The sequence below is a fragment of the Haemorhous mexicanus genome, chromosome 3 (assembly GCF_027477595.1).
Source record: "Haemorhous mexicanus isolate bHaeMex1 chromosome 3, bHaeMex1.pri, whole genome shotgun sequence".
Taxonomy (NCBI): Eukaryota; Metazoa; Chordata; class Aves; order Passeriformes; family Fringillidae; genus Haemorhous; species Haemorhous mexicanus.
This window is the reverse complement of record NC_082343.1, coordinates 55371735-55392717: the sequence shown is the minus strand read 5'-3', so window position 1 is coordinate 55392717 and position 20983 is coordinate 55371735. Positions and strand designations below refer to the sequence as shown.

The following is a 20983-nucleotide window of genomic DNA, read 5'->3' as shown; positions in this document are numbered from 1 at the left end:
ACTGCAGCATAAACTCTGCACAGGACTGGCTTGAGTGGAGTGGAACTTAGTATTCACAGGTTTCCTTATTTTCCCTCTCCTGTAAAAGGAGCTATAGAACACCTTACATGCATGACACAGACATGCTAGCAAAGCCTAGCTCTGGTTTCTGACAACCAGGCCAAGAAATCACCTTGTAGTTTTTAAAAATAGCTTGCTTCTTCAAAACCCCCATAGTGGTTCTGCAATTCCAGTTGGGCCACTCCCCATACCTGTGAAAACCTGTTGTCTCCACAGGCTTTATCTGAGTGTAAACTCCACCCGAGATAAAGGCCTAGTGAAAGGCTTGCTCAACAGAACTGAAGAGAGAATGTATGGTCTTCACCTTTCCTGGTTTTGTGCTGCTCAATTCTATGCCAGCCTTCCCTTGATATGCAGAAGTATGAAATACGGATAAGAATTTCCAATCACAGGTTTTAAACCCATGCCACTGGATGTAAGGAGCAAATCTCCATGAGGAGTAGGTCTATCCCAATCGTGTACTAAGCGCTGCATTAAGCATTCTTCAGAAATCCCTAAGTATCCAGACAGCAAGCTAAAATAGAAGTATCTTTAATCTGAAACATCCTGCCTTTTCCATGTTCTCAGGATTTTGAACATCTCAGCTGAAAGCAGAGAAAGTAGTTTCCCTTCTGCCAGAGAGGAGACCCTGACTCTGAATAGATGTAAGCATCAGTTAATATACATGGAGGAGGGAAGTACTCGTTGAAAGCTTGTCATAAGGACACACAGTCTAATCTAAAAGCATTGCTTTTAAAAGCCTGGCTTTCAGTAATTTGGATTTTCATACTAATGGAGATAAAATCCAATTTCTCTGTTTTGGATCAACATGAAAGGGCCGGGGGAAGAAGTTACTCTGATGTCATGGTGATCAGCATGAGTGGAATCATAGAATCATAGAATGGCCTGGGTTGGAAGGGACCTTAAAGATCATCTAGTTCCACCCCCCTGCCATGCACAGGGACACCTTCCACTAGACCAGACTGCTCAGAGTTCCATCCAAGCAGGCCTTAAACACTTCCAGGATTAGGGCATCCACAGCTACTCTGGACAACCTATTCCAGTGCTTCACCACCATCACAGTAAAGAATTTCTTCCTTATATCTAACCTAAAGATGCTTCTTTCAGTTTGAATCCACTCCCCCCTGCCCTGTCACTACATGCCCTTGTAAATAGTCTCTCTCCAACTTTTTTTTGGGGTTCCTTTCAGGTACTGGAAGGCTGCAGTTAGGTCACCCCAAAGCCTTATCTTCTCCAGGCTAAATAATCCCAATTCTCAGCCTTTCCTCATAGGAGAGGTGATCCATCTCCCTAATCAACTTGGTGACTCTCCTCTGGAAGATCAAGCAGCAGGTACTGTTTCCATAAAAATGCAGGTTTCAAATGCACTTCAGCAAATCTCCAGTTACAGAATCATAGAATATTCTGAGGGAAGAGACCAACAAGGATCATCAAGCTCAACTCTAAAATGAATGAACCATATGGGGATTGAACCCTTGGCCTGTGTGTTCAATGAATACTTAATGTTTATCCCACATCAGTAGTAATCAAAAGGAATTAAAGTTAGATTTAACGCTAAACACAAGCTAGACTACTCAGTTTTGTACTGTGAAGTTCTGCAGTGATTATTAGTATATGATTATGATTTCCTTCTTTCATTCCTTTTAAGAATTCACTAAAAGTTTTTCCCTGTTTGTTTGCTGGGGGTTTGGAGTTTTGTTTATTTTTTAACTGATTTGTGGGTTGTTTGTTTGGGGGATTTTTTCTGGGCTTTCTTTTTAAGTACTTCTCAATGCACAATTGCCATAAGGCCTAGCAAGTTCTAGTTAACTCACTGAAACAAGAATTGTACCAACAATACCCCAGAAGGAATGGGCATTGTTCAGCCAATACTGCCTACTTGAATAGAAGTACAACAACCCTTAGCAGTCAAGGTTAGTGGGTACAAGTGAAGAAGTACAAATAACAGTTTGTGAACATGTTAAAACGAGTGACTGAAGTCTGCATAGACCAATTCATATTTTTCAGGTCTACAGCAGAAATGGCTAGAAGCAATTATTTTCTTTTTTTTTTTCCTTTGAGTTGCAGAGCAGTAAGTAAATTTTTTTCTGCTAAAATCTAGGCCTTGCTTCAGTTTTATAACAGCAAGCTACTTAAGTCAATAATAACAAAGTTTCACAAATAGCACTCAGTTTGTTTTAGTTGTCTTTATCTGATCTTTGCAGGACCATCTCCAAATAGACCTGAATATTGTTAAAGCAGTAACAGGAAGAATAATAGTACAGGAGGACAGTCTTGGCCACTCAAGCTCTCCACTTCCCTGGGAATCCCTGAAGGCAGGCTGCACTAATCTCTGCTCCATCCTGCTGCACAGGGGCTTCTTACAAGGCATGCTGTCTACAAATGCTGCACAGAGATCACACACTCTCCTGATTTTCCAGTATTTTGACAAACTCAAACACCTGTGCTAACTCAAACCCAGCATTTGAATGAATGCAGCCATGCCAACGCCCTCATCAGCCACCTGAAGACCTGATTCGGAACAGTTTTATGCACAAGAGCAATATTTCAACCTTAGAAGTTAAGAACTATGTAAGAGCTAAGCAGTATTTCAAAGCAATTTTTACATGTTAGCTATGCTGTCTAAATATTTTAGATCCCTTGTGACAGTTCATCATCCAACATGCTAGGAAGACAGGTTTCACTGGAACATAACATACCTGCAGGAGTTTTTGCTTTTTTTTTTTACTGTGATGGAATTTAGAGATCTTAGTTCAGACTGGGGCCATTTGATTAGGAGGTAGAGAGAAGAAAGACAGACTTGGAATCCAGTCTTTAGAAAACACTATAGTCCAAAACATACGCCAAAATTAAACAACAAGAGCCCACACAAACCCTTCACTGACCTGGTCAAACAGCTGTTTGCCTGTAGTGTTTGGCTGGATGGCAAACTCCAGCTCTGCATCCATAGTAACAACTCGAACGTTGATCTAAGGAAAAAAACAAAAAGCATTGTTTAAGATGCACTGAAAGTTACTTCTAGGTGTTAACACAGTCCTTTGTGTACAAGAGTCTCCACGCTTTGACGCACTCCTGTAACCTCTATAATAAACACACTTAAGCCTCAATTAGAATCGTGTTATCACACCAGCAAACTTAATTGGAGCACTCATTCTGCTGTTTTAACCAAATTGTTCCACAGGTTTTCTTACTCAACACAGGATTGGACAGATCTTCTGGTTGAACAGGAGGGTATTTTAGACCTGACCCTTTCCAGGCCTAAACACTCTTAGACTAAGAGCTACTGTGGGTACATATTATAGCTGCCTGCTGGCCATCCCTTGGATTACGAAAGGCCCTAATGACTAAATTAAATTTAAGACTTATAATTTAACTTCCATTTATATTAGAGCTGGAATTAATCTGAGGTTTTAAAGGCAAAAGGCTGCAGATTATTCTTATAAAGCAATCAGCATTAACCTGATAAATGTTCATTCTTTCCCTCATAAAAATCTATTCAGCACATAAAAACAGCAGTAACAGGTACTGAATGATTCTACAGGGCAGGAGTTCAATAAGCTCTTGCTGTCAGTGAAGAAACAACATAACTAGATTTACTGCAATGGCACTAGACTGCAAGAGAGAGGTTACTACTAAATGCAGAAGGCAAGAGCGTTTAATGACTAGAAAAAGTCTATTAGCAGTTAATCAGGATGCAAAAGCAGCAACTAATCTTGGAGGGAATGACATAAGGACCAGTAAAATGGCAAATCGGGAAATTATTATCTCCAACTGTTCTGAATACAGCTTGTAATATTATACTACTTCTCAAAAAACCCAACAGTCCCAAAACAAATCTAAAAATCCCAAACATGTATGATTGTGTAGTTTAGTTATGCTACAAGGCCAGACAATATGTAAGGTACAGGCAGATGAGATTTCATGACAATTTCCCAACAATTTGTAAATGCCACATTACAGAAAGCCAAGGCTAAGAGGCCAGCAGAGCCTGGCCCACATCTGAAGAAATGAGAGGTAAAAGAGGTAGGAGAGGAATAGAATCACTCACTACAAAGCTCTGGCCTTCAGCAGTTCCTAGCAACTTAATTATGTATGCTTAAACTCCAGGATAAATGTCAGGTGTAACAACGTTACAATTAACACAGAATCGTAAATACAACAAGTTGCTTCAGCTAGTTTTAGTAAAATATATTACAAAGCTTTGCACTCCTTTTTCAGTGAGTCACTGAATGTTGAACCAGCCTTCCTCAGTTTAATAGTGGACCTGGCAATGTTAGGTTAGTGGCTGAACTTGATGTTAGAGATATTTTCCAAACTAAATGATTCTCTGAAGGCATCAAGTATCTTTATAGAGTTGTTTCTTTTCTTCGGCTCCCACATGATAGAGTATCTTCCCAAAGAAAGACGACTGAAGGCACTTTCCAAGTCACAGGACCCCAGAACTGAACCAGAGAAGATGACTCAGTGACACCACTTTCAAGCTGTATTTTTAAAGCACTGTCCTTTAAATTAGGACTTTAAAAAATTTCTTTAAATGCAAGATGGAAGAACAAGCAAGAAGGTAAAAGGAGTTCTTGGAAAACCTAACAGTAGCATTTGAGATCATAACAGAACACGGGATTATGCTTAAGGTTTTCTTCCCGCATCTTAAGAATCAAAGGTTTCCCAAGCAAAGAACCAAAGGTTTCCCAAGAAATGTCTCCAGTGTAGGAGGGGAGGGGAAGTTCAGATATCAAATTCTCTGGAACAGCAAGTCTGCAATTCAAAGATGTGACCTTAAAAAACACCTGTTGCTTAATCCCTCTCAACAATAAATCCCTAATCATATTCTAATCCCTTTCTACCCACTTCAAGAAAACATATGCTCATCGTCTTAGTTTTGTGCTGAGCAAGTTATTTGTACTTCTGCCTGAAACACCATAGAAGTGTAAAATAAGTATCACTTTACAAGCTAAAGAACTTAAAAGGAGGTGCTTCTTACTCCTTACCAGAAAACCTGCAGAATGCTGGCTGAGTACAAAATTCCAGCTCATACCAGTACGTATTTTCCTCCATCTCTCCTTAGTAGTTATCTGCTAGTAAAGAAAGTTAAACCCCCTAGTCTTGTTTTACTACAATCCTCAAAGACTGTAGGATCAGCTAGAGAGTGAGCTATTTAGTGCATTTAGCTGCTACATATTTCATGAATTATTTTAGTATTAAGACCAAAAAAGCAGTAGTCATCTGCTTTTCCACTTCAATCATTTAAAGTTAGAAGCATGCAGGAACATGACTACTTGGTTATCCAAAAAGCTTCCAAGGACACTTGTGGCCTGCAGTAAAGGTTAATTTCTGTGTTCTTTAATGGCTGCATAACCATCAGGACAAAGAGGAATTTCCCTGGTGCCCTCAGACAAACTGCCAGCCACATGACAGAGCAAGAAGAGACCTTCTGTCCCTTCAATGAGTTGATGACTGCCTGAGTCTCCTTCCTGCCCTATTAAGCCCTCTCAGTTCTCATCTCCAAACCTTAGCCTTGACTTCAGGAGCATAATGATTTTAACAGTGTTTCTAAATGGGTGTCCTACAACCACTCCATACAAGTTTTAGCCACAGAGAAGCTCTTAGTAAAGCAGCAAACAGAGCTTAACCCACATGAAACTCTGGTTTAGACAGCCTGAAGAAACCTCGATGTCTGCCACACTGAGAGTCGATCAGTTTGGCACTCAGCTCAGACCAGATGGAACTCTGCACGGCGCCAAGATGATTAAATCAACACCTGATGTGCTAACCAATTCAGGTATCATTGGGGAGGAAAACAACCAAGAACTCAAACTAATTTCCATGAGCAACAAAAAGAGGAAGACACAGTTAGGACAACTTTCACAAGTGAAGTTCTGCTCACCCTGTCTAGGCAAGGCATGTCCTTTACAAGATTCTACCAAATCCTGGCAGCAATCCAGGACAACATTGAAGCCATAACCAAAAAATGAAAAGCTGTTTTCATTTAAGAGCATAAGGGTGTGGAGAGAACAGCACATGGCTGTTATACATGAAATAAGGGCTATATTAAAAAATATGTGCTTTTATGCACAAAACACACTAAAAATCCTGGACAGTAAGATGTAACTTCTTTCATGATAGGCCAATGTCATAACACTTTATTATTCTAGGGCTGGAAATAGATTATATTCAAGGTCCTTTCCAACCTTAACTAATCAATAATTCTACTTTTATGTCTGAGGCTAACACACCCAAAATGATAAATAGGGCCTTTAAGGTTTGCTTGTGCATACAAAAGCATTACAGAACAAAAGTTTTTCTTCTTCCCCTGTCTTAGGATGCATAAAATTTCTAACAAATTTGATCCAGAAGGGAAAAAGCACGCTGTTGAAAAGGCAATGCCATTTACATTAAAAGGAAAAACTCTCCATGAAGCTGAAGAATTTAGTACACTGAAAGACTGAACACCAGTTCCATGACTTCATACTGGACTGTAACACGTTAGCTACCTTACCAGCTCCAACAAGAGAACAGAAGATGAAGGCCAGAGCAAGAGAGAACTTCAGAGTACAGTTTAAAGGATTGTAACACGATGGAAAGCAATGGTAGTTAGAATGGAATCTTCTGTGCTTTAGCAATGCCCTTAAGTCATGCATTTGTTTCTTTTGTTGCCAATAAAACAGCATCTTTTCTAATGCTAAGTCAGTAGATCAATCTGTGGGGCAGGTGCAACCTTTCAGAGTCCATGCATATCAGTAGAATAACTAGAAAAATTAAAGTGCCATTTGAAAAACATTCAGAGAACACTCTCTTAAGAAGGCAACACACTGCCAAGCAGCTGAGTGGCACCATGTCTGTGGAAGAACCAAGACCTTGATAGGAGCCCAAGAAGACATTGCTTCTTCAACCTCATCCTCTCACAGTTTTTAGCGTTGGACACTGAACACACAGCTGTAGTTTTTCTAACATTGGATTCTTCAGCACCTCGGCGCAGAACCAGTGTCTGATTGCAGGCAACACTGTATCTTTGAAGTTAACCATCCCTCTGCAGATATTGCAGCTCCACTGAAAAACATCCCACACTAAAGGGGAAAGGGCAGGGAGAACAGGATAAAAAGCCCACAGCTCTCAGATACACTATGCTATTGTGGATATTTTGCACCCTGATACATGTAATCGAATAGTTCACTTGCATAATAAAATAGTTTAGTGAAACCACGAAGTTGTGCAAGTCATTTAAATAAGACCATACAATTTAATTTTAGTAAATACATATGATAAAGGGCACTAAATACCAACTTTTACCCATTAACACAGGACAAACCGGTACTTAACTGTGTCACTTATCATTGTCATTAGGCAGTCTAAATGCCTTAGACAATGCTCAGGAATGTTTCCTTCCCCTTTCCAAGGAGGAAGAAAGACCTGAGTCTCCTAAAGAGCAGGTTTCCAAGTGCAGTATCTTTCCAAGTGGTGGCAATTGGCAGTGGAGAAATCTAGACAGACATGTCTTGTTTCTTCACTCACTGGACGTCTGGAAATCCCAGGAGTCACTGGTACCTTTAAGCAAATCAGCCACATTTTGAACTGCTGTACTGCCCAGCACAGCACATTCTATGAAAAACAGCGTGCAGAGCTATTAAGCCTTTTTGCACACACACTGACCGTATGGATATGGACTTGCTTGTGCTGAAGGAATACAGAAGTATTAACAAGGAGGATGCAGTGGCATTAATAATAGTATTGAGAAAGTAGTAGCATTAATCCTCACTTCTGCAGGTCTACTCTTTCACCAGGCAAGCAGCAACTACTAATGGAATAAGCAACAGGCAAGCTTCTTGGCCTGGGCTGCAATGCATCTGCAAGGACAAAGTAATCTCATTTTGACCTTAGCAACCAGAGCTGTTCACAGACGCGTGGAGTGATTAAGTATCTGGTAATAGGAAAAACAACTTCATGCAGCAGCATCAGAAGAGCAATGAAACTGCTCTCTATTCTTCTACATTCCATTCAGCAGTGTTCACTGGTTCCAGGTCCAGAAACAAAGAAAGATATTGTCCTAACTGATGGAGTAACCGTTGTCCCAGCTCCTGGAAACTCTTATGGGAAAATTTTCAACTTTGAGGAGGGAAAAAAATCCTAGCAGCTTCAGAGCTCAGAGCTAATCTGCTAACACTTCAGTATCTGCATTCCTCTGTCCTCCACAAGTTACTTAAATCAACAGGTAATGGTTCAGAGACTGTGCAGGGAAGACAACTCTGAGAAGGTAAGTAGCACACATAACACAGAAGCAACTGCAGAAATATTAGTTTAATTTATGGTATACTTCTTAAGAATGTACTTTATGAACACCAGCGTATCAAGAACACAACACCTGGAGACAATTCTGTTTCTTCTCCAACAGAATAACCTGCCTGATGGATCAAATAAAATCTAATAACATATTTGATGTGGTGCCATACAACACAGACTAGGTGTACAACAAATCTGAGCCATGTGAAATTACAACCAAATGACAAGCTGTGTACCTACATTTTCCATAGCTTCTTTCAGAGTAGGAGACAAATGTCATGAATATCAAGCAAATTATCAAGTCCATTCACTGCTGCAGGATTGCCAAAACACAGCTTCCCCCTCAGCTGGGCTCAGCACCTTTGTCTTGCTGGAACTACAGCAAGGACACATACTCTGACCTTTTCCTGTCAAGTCAAGGTCTTGAAAATGGGATGTGAGTGTGGTGCGATTGAGGGAATAAGAAAACAAAGTTTTCTCACAATCCCTGGAAGATGGAGTGCACTTACAAGATCATGAACAGCACCTAGTCAAGAACAAATAAAACTTTTGGGAGGACAGTGCTAGAATTCAAGGATGTTGATAGGTCTGAAAAATAGCTACAAGTGTTACACTTGGAGAGGTGAGAATGGATAAGAGGCAAAGATGAACAAATTACAGGCTTGCAAACAATGGGCTACAGCAGAACTGTAGACGAGGATGTGGTTTATTATAATCCTCAGAAAAACACCGTATTTCCTGGTGTGATGCTATTACAGAGGGGAAAATTACATTCTTGAGCATATTTGTCACCGGAAGCATTACAGCAGGTGACTATTCTGTTCTGCCTGCCTCAATGACTTGCTAGATGGAATGCTGTCACCCAAATCTGAATGCTTCTTTTGCAAGGGGGCAGGTTAATCAAGGAAAGTCTACACTGATGTACAGGTCAAGTGTTTCTGGGTTGGTTGCCAGTTGGGGTTTTTAAAATCTGTGTATGTTTGGGGCTTTTTATTTGTTTGTGGGGGTTTTCTGTTTGTTTTGAACTAGATTTTATTTTGAAACACGTCAGTGACCCCTTTCCAAATGGGAGTTGTCTGAAACATGACATGTTTTATATAGAAGACTATAAAAACTTCTAAACCCACATGGAGGAAACCAGCAAAAAGCCCTCTAATTGCAGGCTGGGTAACATGACAAGCAACAATAATTGCTGGAGTGGTAAGATATTATGATATTATATAGCCACTTCCACACACCCTTCAGAAAAACACAGGTCCAAGTCCTTCCCAGTGCTACATTTTTATGATTTAAAGGATGTCCAAGAATCTGAAATGAGAAGGCAAATGACAGACCCACCATTTCTCTTCTGGGGGAAGGAGAATCTGATTCCTACGAGAATGGGAAAGAACTGCACAGCCCAGCAATGAAGAAAGCCTTTCACATGCTTCTCCCCCACTCCCATGGCAGAACATTTCATGCACTGCCCGCCTAACACAGAGCATTTCAGAGAGGGCAGCGGCAGCACAGCACAGCAGCCATGAGCCTTCCCTTGCACACCGGGCAGCAGTTTGCTGACAAGGAAGAAAAGAGTCTCAGCGGCTCACAAAATGTGAATTGGAGACGGCCTCACTGGCATCCCCTTGGCTGACAAGGCAAGCTGGTTGCACCCATTTGACCGACCCAGTTTCCCAGCATACCATGCTAAATCAAAATACCCCTCTGTGAACTGAAGGACGTGTTCCATTTCAGATCTCATTGTGTTAAACATTGCTTCCTCATTGCAAATAAATGGGAACATTAAGTCACGTTCCAATGGAATTCCTCAGAGTCTATGAAGCAGTTAGGTATTGCTGCATTCGCAACAGGTAAAATTAGAGCCGAGTAGGCTGGTCTTTGTTCCTCAAAACCTTGCTTACCTTCCCAGGAGAGGGAGAAATACCACCGAGGTTAAATTGAGTTGTATATAATAATCTATAATCTAGTAGTCTAAAACTGCCCGGTACTACTGTTAGCCTTAACTACCAGTCAGCTTTAATGCAACAGCTTGCAGAATCATATTTTTGGGGGTACTAGTCCTCAGTATTTAAGGAGCAATAGCTATATCAGTTATACTTAACTGAAATTTTTTAAGTTTAGTCAAGGCAATAGGAGCCCAGGTATTTGCTCTCATGTACGGTGAAAAACACAACTTCTTTTGAGGCAGTTTTTCGGAAGAGAAATAAAGTACTTTGAGGGAAGGCCAAGAAAAATTTTGGAGTGAAATCTGAAAGCTAGACTTCTGGATGAAGTGGAGGGAGGGGGGTTCACGTGAGCAGGAAAACCTTCGATACCCAGATGTGGGGAGTCATCCAGAAATTCCAGTTTTAACAAAGTGGGTAGAATTTTCAGAATGACCTTCCCCCTCCCTGCCTACACACACAAACAGGTCACAAGACAGCAAATACACGGAGTTCAATATTGCAGCCATGCCACTTAACTCTTCTTTGTAATATAGCATGAAACTGTCCTTATAATTATACATGAACATAATCCTAGAATGCAAATTCAAACTTTTTTATGTTTAGATGTGCAGAAGTTGCCGAACTAAATTACATGCCTATCTCAGTTCCCTTAATGAAGGCCTGCTATCTCTTCTGTCAGCATGTAATAACTGCATAGTAGGCATCTGTGTGAAAAATCAAGAAGCAGCCATGGCTGCAATTCAGTTCTTTATCTTAGGTCAAGCAGTGACACTTTGCATGCCAAAAGATCATGAAGATTTCAGGCAGGTGTGGCAAGTGCAAGTGACAGTACATAGTTGATAGCCCAGGCTCCCAAATGCCTAGGCCCCAGACAGACTTCCAGCATTCTCCACCTCTGGTCAGCTCGGTACAGTTAACAATAACTGCTCAGTGAAACAGTGAAACCAAGCAAACATTCTTCCCAGAAAAAAAAAAAAAAAATTAAGAATCCTTCTCCGGTCACTGAAGATCCCCCCCCCAGCTCTTTCCTGACAAGCAAACAGCATCATTCTGTCTCAAGCCAGGAACAAGTTCAAAAACAGAGAGAGAGGCCTATCTAAAACTTTAAATTTTTTTTTTTTTTTAATGTGAAATTATCTAGGCACAGCTCTATGTTCTGGCAAGACATAAAGCAATGCAGAGTAAGTCTGAAAGGCCTCAGGATACTGCCCTTGAACAAAGCCCTGTACAGTCAAGGAGCCCAGGTGTTTTTCATGCAAAACACTTGCCCTCACTCTATGTGAGGGATGTAAGAATGATTTACTTTGAACACAATATTATGAAGAAGCAGGAGGGTTTATGGTGTTTCATTGAAATACATTAATGTTCACTTTAAAGTCTCTCTGATGCTGTATAATACTCCATTAGCATTTTTAGAATATCTGTGTACAAGCAGCAGTCTGCTCTTTACAGGAGAAACACACAGCCAGTGACAACAGGCTCAACATAGCACCACTGCCTGGATGTGTCACTTGCCCTCAATGGATGCTAGGATGGATTTAGGAACACAGAGTGCAGCAACAATGGCTCCTTTGTACATAAAGAATAAATACAGAGGAAAGCTAGAGGCCACTGGATCAAACTCCTGCATACACAGACTGTTTTATCATGACAGCTGTTGCATCTAATTAAACATAATGAAGTTGTGAGACTAAGGCTTTACACATGAAGTTTACAGCAAGTCCCACAAACAATCCTCAAATAAGCTTTATCAAAAGAAGTTGCTCAGAATCCAGAATGGATCAGATCTTCTGCTGTCTTTTATCAAAAACATAAGACAAGTGCAATAATAGTTTATCAAGTTTCATCATAATTTCAGAATCTTCTAAATAATTTAACATCTCCAGTATTTACACTACATAAAGCAATATCATCCTTCTGCAATCCCCTTGAGAGAAAAGAAAAAAATAAATTAGTATCTTACAGTCTTGATCTGGAACACAAACATAATTTTATGCCTCTGCTTGGCTTTTTCACTTGGAAGCAACAAACACACAACGATTTCTACAAAAGGTAAACTCCTCAGTACAAACTCACAACAACAAGGGCAGGATCTGAAGCTGTGAATAATCTAAATAAAAGCCACAATAGCCTTAGAGCTTCCCCTGAACCTGAGCACCAATATTGGTGCCTTTTATTCCAATTCTTATGCAGAGATCTATTCTCTAGAGGGCAATGTGCATGGAAAACCCAGTGCCATTACAGAATCAGAAGTCTGACAGCAGCAACACAGCCTGACAGTACACAGCTCTCAACACTTTCAGTAGACCCTGTGGTGGTTGTTCCTCTGGGGTGGAAGAGCAGCCCATTACAATGGAACAGGGTGGGCTGAGAGAACACAAGGATTACCTGTGACTTACTATCTCACAGGACTGTGACCTGAGAGTTTAAGGCATCCAAGAAACAACTACTGGAGAAATGTTCTCAGTAACTGTACTCTTCCCAGATAGAGACGTTACAGGATGCAAAGCCGTATTTTCATCAGATATGAACTGGAAGAAGATCAAGGATGCTCAAATAATTAGCACGCAAGGATCAACTAAGCTAGCTAGGACTTCTCTGTTTGGAAGAAAATTAACTGAGGCAAAGACATAAGAGCATATAAACTCTTGAGCTACATGAACAAACTAGACAAGGAACATGAACTAGACAAGTTCATGTAGCACTGTAGCAAGGAGGTTTGTAGATAACTTTCCAAACAATGTGAAGGTTATCTAGGACAGCCTTTGTTAAAGTACACTATGGATGCTGGAGTTCACAGGGTTTTGAAGCAAGACTGGACAAGTTCACAGAAATCCATTTAGTAACTCATTATATAGGACTTTTCAACCTCCAATACCTCAGAGGAAAGCAACAGTGCGTATCTTTGAAATACTCTTCCTCAGGCATCAGCTTTTGGCCAACATCAGAGGTGTATTATTAGGCTACAAGGGCATCTGCCTGACCTACAAGGCCAGCCATGTTCATATAGACATCAAAGTGCAGAAGGAAAATGAACTCCATTTACTTAGGGAGAAATAGCAGTGCAACAAGTCACACAAGGCCCAGTAATGATGTTTGTTCATTCTGCATTCTAGATACAAATCCTTTTGTCAGAGAGATTTTTATTTGATATTCCACCCTTCTGTTTTACCTGTTCCATATCAGCCTCCTTCATTTTACTCACAGACTTCAGTGGAACACACTTCATGGCATTTGTGAAATTTCTTAGTGGGGTTCTGTGATGTGATCACCTCTGACAGCTTGATAATCTGATCTATGAGCAATACACTACAATGCTTCCACTTCTCAAGCAGGTACTTCAAACAGCATGCAACAGGTACTATTTGCTCCCAGATAAAGGTAGGTCATGGCAAGTCCTGGAATGTCACCTAAGCACAAAGGTATTGCTCTTGAGCAGTTACAAATCATAAAGGAAAAGTGATTGCAAGAACTGGCAAAGTACCCCTTCGTAACCTGTAAAACAGCTTAAGGGCTTCTGAGATGAAACTCTTTCCACTCCCCTCACTATTGATGTGTGATGGCAAACAAATATGCTCCAGTGGTCCCCAAAGTGTACTTTGAGCACAGTGACAGCAGATAAAGTACCTTTCAAGAGTTTGTCTGCACAGCTGTGACAGTTGTTATGGAGGAAGATCTATCCGCCCCCACACTGAGATCACTGAGTATCAATTATGCAAATCACCCCACCACACACCACAGTTTGTGCAGCAGGAACTCTGTACAATCACTTATCTCTACAGAAACAAAAAGTTAAGCCACCTAAGTGTACTCAGCTAGGTGTTGAAGAACAACTTTAGCTCCCACAAATAACTCTGAAGACCAGAACTTACAGTACAGGCTTGAAGTCATCTACTGGGCTACACAGGCTAAATTGAGGTGCCTGGGTTCAAAAGTGAGATTTTTTTAGTCTCTGCTTCTTCAGGTAGCAGACAGCTCACAGACCTGCTCTCTGCATCTACGCAGCAGTGGTCTCTTGGCAGAACTGAGCCATTCTAGAGTTTTGTAAGCCTGCTCAAGATTCAGCAACAGGACATCCATCCACTCATCCCCAGAGAGTTCTCTCACACTCATTTCACACTGAGGTTAGAACAACTACAGCAAGCATGGACTTCTTCAAGCAAAAACAAGAAAAGAAGAGATGGTGATAGTAACACCTCAGTTTTACACAATAGCTACAGCACTTGCTTGTGAAAGTGAGAGGGAGAAGTAAATGCACACAAACCAAACAGGGCAATCACACACTCCCCTCTCAAAGAAAGCAAAAGTCTACAGGCCATGTGTAGGCGAGTTAGTACCTCTTCCACTGAGCCTATGCAGTAGGCAGCCAAATACAAGTCCATGGTTAACAGCAAGAGTTTTTATTATTTACTCAATTAGAAAGCAGAGTCCTGCATGTTAATTCTTAGAGTCAGGATTTTTCCTTAATGGACAGCTGTTACTATGAGGTGTCCATCAGCCTCAGCTGAGCACCTGAAAGATGAGAGCAGATGCAGAGAAGGCAAGTGAATTTCCCCACTATGAAGTAGGAACTAGAAAGAGAAATAAAATCTGGATCTGAACAGACGTGCAATATGAAGGCAGCATGGTTAGATGTTACACTGAGCTATGCCTTGTTTCCAGCCTCATACAGGAACAGTTTTCCGCTCTCCTAGGTGCATACACTGCTGTTTTCCGTACTTCTCAGCTCACAGGGTAAATGTTATCTGTTGCAGAAACCAGGCTTCAAAGCAAGCACACAACACAGCTAAAGCACATTACTTAACAGTGTGCAGCGTGGTTCAGTGATCCTGCAGCGCTGCCTTCCACCAAGGTCAATCGAGTGATTATGGGATTTACAGTGCATGTAAGGCTCTCTGGGCACAGGGTGCCAAACAAGAATGACACCGATGTGGGAATCTTCAGTGGTCATCAAGAAGTCTTATTCTCAAAAAGTCCTGACATATCACAGCTTTTTTTTCATGGACAAAGGAAGATGTTCATGTGGGTGGAGGAAGAGAACAGAACAGGAAGGCTTATCTCCCTCCTTTTGACCTTTAAGAAGGTTAAGAAATTCTTTAATTAGTGACTAACATAACAGTTAACACCCTTGGTTTCTCTGTAGCAGCTAACATCCCACAAAAACCTGCCCTCGGAAATGCTTACTCAGCTCACACAGTAAATAAGGGTTTTGGCAAACTGTGAACTCATTCTCCTATAACTTTATTCACCTCCTTAAATTTAGTACTCATAGAATCCTCCACCTTTCTTTTGCAGCAGTGAGTGACGCATTTGGCAAATGTAAGGGCGTTATGGCATTTGGCAAATGGAAGCTTCCTTGGGTTTCCATTTTGCCCCAGAGTGAGTATACATCTCCTGGTGTCAAATATACCATACACTGTATCACCTGATGGAGTGCAATTGGTGCTTACAAGGGTAATATTTTATTCTTGACTAAATCTATAGCCTTCCATAAGCTAAGAGTATTTTAATTGATTGTGAACACTTAAAGATATGAAAAAGTATTTTTATTTCAGTCCACTTACAGGAATCTGCTGTAAAGAGCTCTGAGATAAAACCACTCTATGTAGTTAGAAGACGCATAGTCAAGAATAAATTGAGAAGATCTTGGAACAATTAATAATATTAATTGTTTATATTTAGAAATTAATTCCTGTCACTGCAATTGCTTTTTTTTTTTTGGCCAGCTTATCGAAAACTTGTTAAATTTTAATGCCATAGTCTGCTCACGGACAGATAAAGGTTTGGCAGAAGACTTGTATTCTGAAAAAACAACTTGAAGACAGCATGCATGTATATTCAACATCAAACAGGTATGGAGGACTTGTCTAACCACTTAATGCCTAGCACACACCAGCCCATTATTAACAACACAGGGCTGGGAAAACCCTTTTGAGACATCAGTCCCAGCTCCCCACTCCTACAGGCAGCAGCATTAAATTTGTACTGTCAAATTTTATCTTAAGGATGGTAGGTCTTGGAACAGTCTTCTAATAAGATCAACAAGGAAGGGAAAAAAAATCCTACCCACTCACAACCCCCTCCCCCACCCCCCATACATGCTTTATTGTTCTAAAAGTTAAAAGTCTTTCAAACCACAATTTGTGCTTAAAGCAATTCTTTCTCCTCTTTGTCATTTAAATTCCTTACATTTTACTACACAGGTAAAGGAAGAGATAACTCCTTGAATTCTACCAGGCTGAAATAGCCAAGCACCCTCTTAAGGCGGAATTTTGTCTGTGGTCATCCCAAACCCACTCTCTAGGTTTTGCTTTGAATTTGTCTGTCCTGGGCACAGGTAAGTACCTACAATAAAGGAAAGCTCTCACTAGAACCTTCTATTAATGCCTTCTGTTAGAGAAGCCCCATGCATTGCAGATGACATGCACAACAGGACAGTTATACTACCACTGATTAATCCATCTCCTTCTAACCTATTTAGTGAGGGACCTTCTTTCCCCACCCCTCCAAGTTTAACTATATGCAAAGGGAGCTTATAACCCCAGTCCTTCAATCCCCTTTATATGTTCGCCCTCTGCATCAATAATACTTCCCCCCAAGCAGCATGACATGAACAGATTTCATTACTACGCTCAGCTTTCTGACCACAGGCCCTTAATAAAGGCATTAAAAAAGGTGCCTCTGGATATTATTCACTTCTATTTTCTCTCTAGGACCAAAATCTGCTAGACTGCATTTACTGCTGTACTCTCTTTACACAGTTTTAGACACATTCAGACAAGTATTAGAAGTTCTTGTGTGACACCACATCAACCAAATGCGATGCTGCAAAACTAAGTTATTTTCTTGTGAAGCTTTACATTTTGTTTTTTTCCCCCCAAGAGGAAACAAAAAACCCCAAACCCAAACCAACCAAACAAAAAAAAAAATCCACCCTCAATAAAGTAACCACGAATGCTGGTAGATCAGATCAAATTAACAACTCTATAGACCCAAGATCACATTTCCTTCTCCTTCGGTAAGCACTGTTCATTAGCCCGCAGCCATGCTGTTCTAGCCACAATTTATTAGATTGGTTTGTTTTGCAAGAGGATATAATCCACCGAAAAGACCATCAGAAATAAACTAGAACCATGAATCCAGGGAAAATGCACAGAGCACACAGACACTCCAGTAATGAAATGAAGCAAGGCTGAGTAAGTATGTTTATTTACCATTTCACTCATTTCCAGATAACACAGCAAGATTTGGACAAAATGACACCTTTTGCATTCCCTTGCAAAAAAATTCAGTACCTGTAAAGCCTAATGAACCTCTGTACAGACTGGATAGAAATCATGCATCTGAACTGTTGATGAATTCCCAGCCATAAACCTCATGAACTGGGTATAGGTTATATATTTATAGCTTACCTTGGAGAGATCTCATTACTTTGTAACTGTTACACATGGCAGAATGGCTGTGTTAAATTACATATTAACACGTATCTATATTAACAAATATACTTATTTCAGTATTATTTTCTGGACTTTTACTAACATTTATTTTGAGCATGGTAAATATGCCTCAGATACAACTAATTGTGACCAAATGTTACCACAGACTCGGGAAGGCAGCTTTTTAGCACTTCACTTTGGTACTCAATGAAGATACAAAATTACTAATGTCCTACTGTTAATTACTAATGTCCTGCTGTTAATGTCCTACTGTTAATTGTTTACTGTGAAATAATAAATTACAAACATGATCCGTAAGTTTTGTGGGCACATTTATAATTTTTGTTAAAACAACAGTTTCATATAAAGGTTTAGCTAATTGGGTTGTAGGTGGAGTGGCCAAAGGGGAAGGTGTTGCCAAAATTTTGCTTTCTGTCACACACTGGTCATCAGTTATTTACTTGTAAATAACTGATGACCAGTGTGTGAGACTTCACACAGCAGCATGAAGTCTGCCAAGCAATACCGTATTTACTTATGCCATGTAGACAAGACACATGCAAACAAGCACAGGTAATAAATATTTAGCATCCATGCTAAATACCCAGCAGAAACATACTGCTTCCCTGTGATCCCAAGAGGTCGTGCTATCATTCCTCACACATGCCAAAGGCTGTTGTCACATTCGTCCTGAGCACAGTTCTGCCTCTGGAGTGACAGCTTTACATCCTCTCTCCATGCAAACTGACACGAATCCTATTTAGCTGTATTAAGAATAATGAGCTGAGTTGGGAAGCATCCAAATCCAGTCTCAGTCTAAAGCAGACAGAGTGAACAGTGTGTTTTACTAAAATAGCCTCTGCAAAATTCCTCTCTTCCATTTACAATAAGGTGGCAGTTAGCCCCACTGAACAGCAGATTAAATAAGAAAAAAAGCTTATATTTACAAAGTATTGACACAGAGTCTTGTCCATAAATCCCAGCCAGTAGATCACATCTCAGAAGTCTTTACAGTACTACTGTCCTTCCCCATCCACCTTTGTTATTCACTGGCTACTCAGCTAAGAAACAAAGAAAAATCACCATCTCTGAGGGAATACAAACCTAGCACTGCCAAGAAAAAGGATAAACACAGCTGTATTTTTTTAAGAGATTAAAGAGTTTTTGTACACCTATCCATGGCTCCAGTGCAACTTAGTCCTAAACCAGGATTTGAGATTATTCTAACCAGGATATTTCAAGAAAGCACTCTGTAATTAGCAAACAGCTAACAAGGCAGAAAGAGATTATTCACACACAACCTTTTATATCCATACTTTATAAATTATATATTTGCTTCCCCAGTTACAGAAGGGCCCTCTCAGTTAGATGTTATTATATGCAACAATATATCACCTCCTACTGATGAAATACAACTAGAGAGACTGAAGATTTATCAGTTCTTAGGACTGAGAACAGTTTGGTTTTGGAGTGTTTTTGTCTTTTGTTGGGTTGGCTTTTTTTTTATTTTTTTTTGGTAGGTTTATAGAAACTGTTATGTAAGTTAACCTAAATGCTTTAAAAAAAAAAAGTTCAACTAACTTTAACGTTATGGTGATAAAACATCAATTACTTATTACCACCAAGATAAGCTTGTTTGCTCTTATTTCACATTTCATTTAAGTGAGCTAATACTCACATAAGTCCCTCACTGCATTGCAATTTAAGAAATATCGCCTCTATTGAAAATAGATAGTAACAACAATCTGTTCTGATTATGCTCTTCAAAGTTCAAAAGTGCGTCTGCTCCAACGACTGCTCAAAGCTCCGCATTAGGCAGTTGGCTCCCCAAGGGAATTACCGTCTCTAACCGGCACAGTAGCAGCAGACTTTAAAATAAAACAAACAGACCCACTAGAAGGTCGGAGGAGGAGGCGGTGAGGAGGTGGTGGTGTCAAGAGAAAGGAGGGATAAAAAAGACCGTTCAACTGAAAAAAAAAAAAAATTCAACCAAAAAAGGAAACAGGTCTTCGATAATGACTGGTAAAGACCAGTATGGAGAACTTTTATTAAGAGTCCCTCGTTTTTAGATCGTAAAACAAGGAGGGAACAAGTATTTTTTCCTATGTTTACAGATGCATACATGCTTCCTGTAGATAAATGCATAGGCCACAAGCATACTAAATGGCAGCCGGCGCAGTTGAATCATTTCTCGTTAAGCGGGAGCATGATGAAAGCTCTTCTTTCGAGAGTTACTCGGGAGCTCTGTGCATGTCTAGCACGGAAGCGCTGCAAGACGGAGCAGTGCACCGCCTGATCTCTGGAGCACGGAGATCCGGGGCTCCGTGCTCCCCTTCCCGGCGGCGGGACGGCCAGGAGATCCTCTAGCCTACCCGAGGCGCCTCCGTCCTGCCCGCGGCCCTGCGCCCGCCGGCAGCCGCCCTAGCGATCCCTCCCGCTCCAAGCAGCCGCTGATGTGGCTCCCGAGCGGGGTGCCCGCCGCTCCCTCCCGGCGCCGCGCAGAACTTCCCCGGGCGCTGGAGTCAAAACGCCCCGTCCAGTCGCGGGGAGCAGGGACCGGGACTCAGCCCTTCCAGCCCGGCAAAAGCCCGCGCCGCGACACCCGGAGGTGACCGCCCCGCCGAGCGCCCGGGCTCGGGCGAGCCCCCGACGCCCAGCGCCGGGCGGGCGGGCCCCGGTGCGGCCCCGCGGAGCGCCTCCCTCCCACCGCGCCCCGCTCACCGGCTTCGGCATTTTGAGGGCTGCTGGTGCTTCTGCTGCTCCCGACACAAACGTTCATGCAGCGCCTGCCTCGCCTCTGCCGAGCGCCCCGTGCGGAGGAGGTGGAGGAGGAAGGAGCCGCTCCCGGCCACGGCGGCAGCGCAGCCCGCGAGTGCGGCGCCGGCCGCCCGGCGGCGGGTTAAGTACGGCAGGTGGGGCCCGGCGGTGACTCACCGCCGCCGGCCATTGCCCGCCGCTCCCCCCGGCGCCTGCCGAGCGCGGCACCGGCCTCGCCCAACCGCGGGGCACCCCCGCCGGCTTCGCTTCGACGTCCCCGGCGCGCAGGGGGCACCGCGGCCCGCAGCCTCCGGCAGCCCCCGAGCCCCTCGCCGTGAGGGGCGGGCGGGAGGGAGACAGGTGCGGGCGCGCGGGGGCGGCGCCGCCCCGACCCCCGGGCACGGCCGGGCCCTGCGGGGCCTGTGCGGCCCCTCCGCGCACGGCCCCGGCCCCGCGGGAGACCCCCGGCCCCGCAGCCCTGCCCTGCCCTGCCCTGCACCGCCATGCACCTGC

The 20983-nt window shown here is 42.1% G+C and overlaps 1 protein-coding gene across 2 annotated transcripts in view; it reads right to left on the bottom strand.

Moving 5' to 3' along the window:
• The window catches only part of EZR (ezrin), a 36932-nt gene extending 16337 nt beyond the window's left edge, over window positions 1-20595 (bottom strand). Inside the window, exons 1-2 of one of the 2 annotated variants that reach the window (XM_059841891.1) lie at window positions 20435-20595; window positions 2946-3029 (exon numbers count right to left, since the gene is read on the bottom strand). In XM_059841891.1, the coding sequence (XP_059697874.1) occupies window positions 2946-3029; window positions 20435-20446 (96 nt within the window). In that variant the 5' untranslated portion in view covers window positions 20447-20595. Of the gene's footprint in view, window positions 1-2945; window positions 3030-20434 lie in introns of those variants that run through there. The other variant, XM_059841892.1, reaches the window with a different exon arrangement.
• Between the last annotated feature and the right edge of the window lie 388 nt (window positions 20596-20983).